The sequence below is a fragment of the Haliotis rufescens genome, unplaced genomic scaffold, assembly GCF_023055435.1.
Source record: "Haliotis rufescens isolate VD_foot unplaced genomic scaffold, xgHalRufe1.0.p SCAF_4, whole genome shotgun sequence".
Lineage (NCBI taxonomy): Eukaryota > Metazoa > Mollusca > Gastropoda > Lepetellida > Haliotidae > Haliotis > Haliotis rufescens.
This window is the reverse complement of record NW_025964112.1, coordinates 39,444,794-39,452,803: the sequence shown is the minus strand read 5'-3', so window position 1 is coordinate 39,452,803 and position 8,010 is coordinate 39,444,794. Positions and strand designations below refer to the sequence as shown.

Sequence of the window (8,010 nt, the reverse complement as noted above, 5' to 3'; positions counted from 1 at the left end):
GAAGATCCTGTAACTGGCGAACATCAAACTGAACAGTATATACAGGGGATAAAGGGTGATACGTTTTAAGTAAGATGCTATAACAATGAGAACATCACACACACACACACACACACACACACACACACACACACACACACACACACACACACACACACACACACACACACACACACACACACACACACACAGTGACGTGGTTTAAGCAAGATGCTATACCATGCGAACTTCAAACACACCAGTATATGGAGGGGAAATAGGGTATTATGGTTGAAGAAAAATGCTGTACCATGCGAACATCAAACACACCAGTATATACAGGGGAAATGGAGTGATATGATTATGGTAGGAACCATAAGTTAGGATAGCATGGATCGGAAACAATGTCTGGTTCATGAATATTATTTTTTAAATACCATCAGCATATCAATAGTTATAGATTGAATTTTGTGTTGGGAGGGGAGAGGGGGCGCATGTTATACACCATGCCCAGAGAGGATGTGAATTTGAGGGATAAGTCAAAATGTAATATTTCGAGTTCCCGATTTCTCCATTAACGGCACTCGATAGGGGCATCGACGTATTATTTACATCTGTATAAATGCATTCAAAACCGATAGAAATGTTTATTTCTCTTCCTGCTATCAGTTAAACTTGGTTTATTGGTAAAGAAGCATTGACCCACTGATGAAACATGTGTTTAGTTCGTGAGGTCAGACTATTAAGGTAGCCGCCGACAAAGTACGTGTCTGCCCCCTGTTGTGAGTACTTCCCGGTTGTCTCACACGCTTTGTACTCACACAAAATAAAGCGTAGTTGACAGCATATGCGGGTGACAATGATGGTAGGGTAACCAATCAGATCCTTGCACATACTCTTCCACTCCGTTGGGGAAGGCCCACGATCACCGGGCATGTTTCCAAGCCCCTCCCTCCTATATATATCAGTAGTCCCAAATATATATGCAGTCACTTTCGTTAACACATTGACTTTTAAGCACACCTCACAGTCTCACATGTAGCCTTTTTTCATATATTAGTGGTATCAAATATATACATGAAATACCATCTCTATCGAGTTCACACAAGTCTTATGGATGGCTGTGTCGACATCATACAACATGGCACTCTTCCCATTTAGGCATTTAGCAGGTAAGAAGTGGTATGCACATCAGGTTTATGTTTAAAACTTCCATGTTGATGTTTTAGTATGAGACTGATAGGAATAGTAGTAATTTGAAGTTGCAGTCTGTAAAAGTGCATAGGATGTCGACAAGGATCTTCAGTGCTTTGTATTGTAGATCTTACTCATTCAAGGGTAATCGCTGATGACTGATGCCGATGAGTGAGTGAGTGAGTTGGATTTAACGCCGCTTTTAAGATTATTCCGGGTATATCACGGCGTATCAGCTTAATGTGTGAGGAAAGCCCGAAGTGTTGCAGGTCTCGGATGCTTATCACTTCGGTGAAACCCACGAGCACGGGTATGGTGCTGCAAACCTAGAAACATTATCATGGTTAACCGGGATTCGAACCCGAATAGGTTCATAGGTTTCTGGTGTGCCCAAAAGACGCAATTCTGCACGGCGAATCGCGGCGCCTTAGGTGACTGGGCCATTATGTTGGGAGACGAAGTGAAGGATACTACTTAATGGTACATCACATATTCATAGTTCTTGGTTCTCAGGTTGTCATGACGTGTGTATATGGATGGATTTAACAGTCCGTGCCATTTCAATGATGATGGTCGCTATACATGGTAATTCATTTCTGTCACATTATACCTGTGGACGTTGGAGCTACCTTTGTTGATGTTTATGAATTTGTATTGTTCTATATACGACTGACATTATTACATTTTCACTCATATTCAATTCTTATTAAAGGGGTTTTCGAAGTAGTATTGTTCTATAATAAAATTATTACTTACTGTATTGTATGAATGGCGGGTGCTACCATTAGGGCAGGACATGCTTGCCATTTTCGAAAACACAGGTGTCATCACTCATTTTTAGCTTTATTGCCCTCTACGCCCTCTACGCCCTCTACGCCCTCTACGCCCTCTACGCCCAATGGAGTCTGTTTCTGAAGGCACATACATAGGGATTCTACATTTGATTTCACTTCCTATTTTTTCATGTATGCATTACTAGTAATAACAACAAAGACAATTATAACAAAATTACAGATTTAAACCCATGAAAAATCACTACCGTATGAGAAATCTCGGTAACATTGTTGTTTTCAAGAAAATAGTTTGGTTTCTTAAATTTAACATTACCTTGTCCTGAAAAATGAAATTTGATGATAAAAAAACAAAGCAGGTGTCAATAAAACCGATCGCCCGTACGCATCACGGCAACAGCCATGGTAACCCGATGCACGTGAGTCCATGCACATTGAAATGCACATGCGTTCCCCCATTTCTTGCCCTATAAAAATACACCCGGATCGGATAACATTCACACGTTATTGAATTGCTACCACATGCCAAGATTGACAAGAAACAAGCGAGACCAAGCCCTTGGACGATTGCAAGCTGAACAATTCGCCGGGCAAGTAGCCAATGCATTTCAAGTCCACGTAAGGAACATATAAAGGCTCCAGCAACGGTACCAGACCACTAACACTACAGATGACCGACCACGTAGTGGAAGACCAAGGGTCACCACCCGACGTCAAGATCGTCAGATTGTGCGACATCATCTTCAAGATCGCCTTGTTACTGCTACGGAAACTGCTCCACAGACAATGGGGACACACAATCGACACATTAGTGCGGACACCGTGCGTCGACGATTGACGACTCCTCCACTGTCACAGGCCACACCGAGGACCCATTCTGACACCACGTTATCGCCGTGACCGTCTTCGGTGGGCAACACAGCACCAGCATTGTCGCCACCAGCAACAACAGATGGCAGAGGGAGAGAGAGGGTCTGACGTGTGATGCCATTTTCTCAGAGACTGGTGTTGTGTTTCACTTTAAGGACATTTGACACTTTAATTTCAACCTTGATTATCAGTTTGGCCAAGTTTCATCTTTTTAATATATCTCAAAGTATGTTAACAGTGTTTGTACAAATAAGGTTTCTCATATATCTATCCATGGTGACGTTTCATTTGCGGTTCAGTATATATAGTACTGCCTTTTTATGAACATCCGGCTTAACACAGATTTATATCGATCATGTCAATAACTGATAAACATATCCCTAAAAAACTATCAGTGTTCATTTATCATGCTATGTTAGAGAATAACCTGTTTATCATATCAGCAACCACTCCAGGAAACAGAATTGTACTATGAGCCTGTGGCTTCTCAGTATGCAATAAAACTTATCCTACTACTGTAAAGGTTTCAGAAGCGAAGTCACACCAGGAACGATATAGCGTGTCACATTATGTCTAGACGAGTGATGTCGTGTGAACACTTTAGGATTGCAGTAGCGATATAGCGTGATCACATTAGGATTTCAGTAGCGATGTAGCGTGATCACGTTAGGATTTCAGTAGCGATGTAGCTTCATTTCAGGAATCAGTACTGATGCAGAATGAGCTACATAATAATTTCCGCAGCACTGTAAAGTGAGTCACATCATGATTTCAGTACTGGTGCAGCGAGAGTTAGATTAGGTTTTCTGAAGCGATGTGAGTAAACCAAATCAGGATTTCGATAGCGATGCTTTTCGTCACATCAGGATTTCAGTAGCGATGTAGCGTGTGTAACATCGTGATTTCACATTGTGATTTCACTCGATTTGGCGTTGAGTAGCTGTGTAACGATGTACAGGATTTCAGTACTGACGTAGCGTCTGTCATATTTGGATTTACGTAGCCGTGTAGGTTAAGCACTTGATTCATTTGCATAATCTGTTTTCTTCCTGTGTTTGACAAGGCTGTTTATTATCAGACTTTACAAGGATCATATCGACGCACGATACCTGCCCAACATCGACCTGACAGCAGACAATGCCAGACACGTTCTTCCACTTGATAATACAAGACATATCACGTCAATATTTTTTACTCCAGTAAATTGTTTAAAGCTGTCCTGTGTTCCAGGACTTGTAGCGTGAGCACATTAGGATTTCGATAGCGATGCAGTGTGTCACATTATGATTTCAGGAGCGGTGTAGCTTGTGTAACATCATGATGACACCAGATGTTTAAAACATTTAAACAACAATTTAAAAAAAATCTTTTAAGGTCGGGTATCTGTAAATAAAGTAAAGGCAAAAAAGAAAAGCAATGCAACAATCTGCTATATACGCTACATATCATGTGTGTTACGGCAGTTTTGTGTGAGTGGTGGGTTCTACCGGTAGGGCCATCACTGATTTTCAGTGATCCATTTATGTTATTTTCATCATTTGACTTTAATTCCCAGTGGAGGCTGTTTTGTCAGATTATCGAAATTGCCGTTCTCTGGCTTTGCCATTTTGTTCCTGAGGAAATAACGAGTTTTGGATAACCTGAACCTCAGTGGATACCTCACACGTCACAAATAGCAATTACTCTGTCAATCGGATATTATCAATCATAGAATGGGGTGATTGGGGTGAGTGTATGTAAAGTATATTTTGTATAAGGGTATCAGAATTATGCTTTAATTCTACCATGTAATGACACCTATGTTTTATTTGCAGGTGTTCAGAGACTGTTTCCTCATAGACGGAAAGTTCCCCTGCTGCTTGTTGTTGCTGCTGTGTTTTTGCTGCAACCACGTCTTACAGCTGCACACGCCCAAACAGGTGGGAATTCTTGACAAGGCCTCAACGCATATGTCATGTCGCAGAATGTCTCATGTCATATCAAGGATAAACATATGCTATAAAATCGAATTATATGACACAGTTGTACCTCATGTCATATATAACGCATATGTATAATGCATATGAATAACGCATATACATGTTTCGTCGCGGTTAAAATATACGGAGAAATAAACTAAGGGGCAAAAGAAAGTATAGGTTGGCAATTTCTAATTTTCCTAAAAACAGCGATAACTAGTGGAAAGTGGGTATTGGGAATATGACTGCCCAGGAACAGGTACCAAAAACACCTCGCCCGAACGCGCCACCTTTGACGGCGCTCGTGCGGTGACAAAATAAAATGGTGAAACAGATTTCCGCCTAGGGCATAAAATGCACGTGCATGTTAGCTGTATAAATGCGTTCGTCTGCAGGGTATAACCACACGTGATGAAAGCACACAAAAGAAATGCCTCGACTGTCACAGGAGCAGAGAGAGAGAGAGAGAGAGAGAGAGAGAGAGAGAGAGAGAGAGAGAGAGAGATATGTAAGGCCGAAATGGGGGCAACACAGGTCCAAATTGCCAGAAGGTTTGGTTGTACACCATTGACAGTAGCCAGGCTGATTCAACGGTACAGGCAGACAGGGAGGACACAGAACAGGCCTAGAACCGGACGACCCCGAGTGACAACACCACTGGAAGACTGTCAGATACGGCTCATTCACCTGCGAAACAGTTTCATAACGGCGACGGCGACGGCAACAGCGTTGGGACATCCCATTAGCCAACGTACAGTACTACGACGACTTCGTGCTGCTGGAATCCGAGCGTATCGTCCTTTCCGAGGAATGGTACTGACTGCTGAACATCGACGCCTGAGACTTCGATGGGCGAGGCAAGTTCGACGCTGGAAAGTCAGAAATTGGCGTCGAGTGCTGTTTACTGATGAAAGTCGGTTTAACTTTTTTCGAAATGACGGCAGAGAACGTTTTTATCGACGCAGAGGAGACCAAGTGTTGCAGACAGTTGTGCTTCCGTTCTTACAAAACCAACATCAGGGGACATTGTTTCAACACGACAATGCCAGGCCCCATACTGCAAGAATGACTCGGAAAAACCAGCAGAACGTTGACGTTTTGCCCAGGCCTGCCCACTAACCCGATATAAATCCTATTGAACATCTCTGGGACCATCTTGACAGACAGATTAGAGCACTCCATCAGCCTCCCGTCAACAGACAAAAATTGCAGGAGGTCCTGAGAGACGAGTGGCAACGAATTCCAGTCCACGTCATCAGAAGCCTGACGTCATCGATGAGGCGGCGTATCACAGCATGCATTGAGGCAGCTGGAGGTCATACACTCTGTTGAAGGCAACTGTGTCGACAATGAACTTGTAGTGTGTCTGACAATTTTTTGGTGACATTTCAAACCACTTTGGAAAACGAAATTTCTTACCCCACCATTGTTTACCTTTAGGTTACATTACCTGTGATTGCACAAATTCATTCAAACTGTGGTTGATCAATCATTTGTTACCCCTCCCTAGATTATATTATAATTCACAACAAAACCTCTTCTTGTTATTTTTTTATCGATCATGGAACTCGACCTATACTTTCTTTTTCCTTCCAGTTTGCATAAATTGCAAGTAATTCCGTGGCATTTGATAGGCTAACCAAGCAATACTGTTTTAGGTGAAAAATGTCAGGCTGCGCCCACTAACAGACTACTGTTTCGTGATTGGATGATAACTGAATGGGGCGGGCTTCAGGTGCATTATGGTGCAGAAATATGTCACTGATTTTGCCCTGTTGTCTAGAGTTAGTTTTGTATCGATGACTAAACTAAGCAGTTTGTGAAGTTATTATTATTGGCGTATGTATCTATAACAACTGACTTCGATATCTGTTTTGCGCTTATGGAGTTAAAAACGTAGAGATCCTTGTGCACAGTTTGCGTAGATTCACAAATATTCAAATCAATTCGTAAATACATATCCAGTCCACTTCCACTGGAGCGGGATTCATATACCTATACTGCTACTACAGGTGGCATTTTTTATGCCAAAATGATGATGCGATTCAATGATAGTCATGAGTTGTATCAAACGAAACATCAATATTAATTAATAATGGATAAGTCCACGAGGATATTGGAAAGGTGTAGGAGCAATAAAACAATTAGCCACCGCGGCTAAGGTATCTAAAGATGTGGCCAAGGATTCGTTAAAGAAACAAGCGATGTGGCAAATATATTTACCAGCACCGCGTTATATACCGAGGAAAAAGTTTGATATTTTTACAACGAATGATGTCAAAATCAGGCGTGGTGAATGAGAGGCCCACCGCAGTCAAGCCATCGTCGAAACATTAGCGGAACGTTTGTTTGGCTATCAGTATGGGATCGAAATGAAATCGGAACGATTGAGATCAACCGAATTGGTGACACGTTTATCAGCTGTTGTATCAGCGCTGAATAATGAAGTGACCAGATTAATAGGGAAGAAACCATCCGATGCGATTAAAATGAAATCCGTGACTTCCGAATCTTCAGCACCGAGGAGAGGCAAAGAACGAAAACTTCCAGATAGAGTAAGGGTAAGATATTTATACCAGCCCGGTGAACTCGAAGGAGGCCTACATCGTGCAACCGATCCCATATGGTCCCTTAAGACGTATAACATTAGTCGATTGGTTATGAAAGAAGGAGAGCCTATTCTTTATTATCTTCAAGATGGACCGGGTAGGGCATTTGTACAAGAAGAGTTGTTCATAGTTCCCGACGGTACGGTATTACCACCATAACCATAAGCATAGGTAGTTACACCATCATTATCAATCCATCTCTTTGTATCTAAGGGGGATAATGATGTCTTGTTCATTCTTAATCCATATATCCTATGATTGTAACTTCTTAAAGAGTTAATCTCGTGTTTGAACGTTCTACCGTTGAATAATGATTCTTAATACTGTTCGTGTTTAATATGCTTTTTTACAAAAAACTTCTTAACGCCCTTAGCTTTTCTTATCTCCCCATTATCGGACTTTTTTATAGAATACATCTTAGGTCTTAATCCGACATACTCCGCTATAGGAGTCCCAGCACATTCATCCTTCAGCTTACCTAACACCTTTTTATTTACTACGCTGTGCAGTGGATTATCTTTAGGGTAATCGCTCGTGTCGTACATATCTATTTTTTCTGCCATATCTTTATACACATCCTCGGTTTGTATTTCCATCAACAAAGAATCT

At 41.6% G+C, this 8,010-nt stretch overlaps 2 protein-coding genes across 2 annotated transcripts in view; both read left to right on the top strand.

The window, feature by feature from the left end:
- The window catches only part of LOC124134734, a 462,484-nt gene that overhangs the window by 381,122 nt on the left and 73,352 nt on the right, over window positions 1-8,010 (top strand). The gene's annotated exons all lie outside the window — the stretch shown is intronic.
- Window positions 991-8,010, top strand: part of LOC125372303 — a 32,047-nt gene continuing 25,027 nt past the window's right edge. The window contains exons 1-2 of the mRNA XM_048381634.1: window positions 991-1,151; window positions 4,649-4,753. Coding sequence (XP_048237591.1) covers window positions 1,097-1,151; window positions 4,649-4,753 — 160 coding nt within the window. The 5' untranslated portion in view covers window positions 991-1,096. The remainder of the gene's footprint in view (window positions 1,152-4,648; window positions 4,754-8,010) is intronic.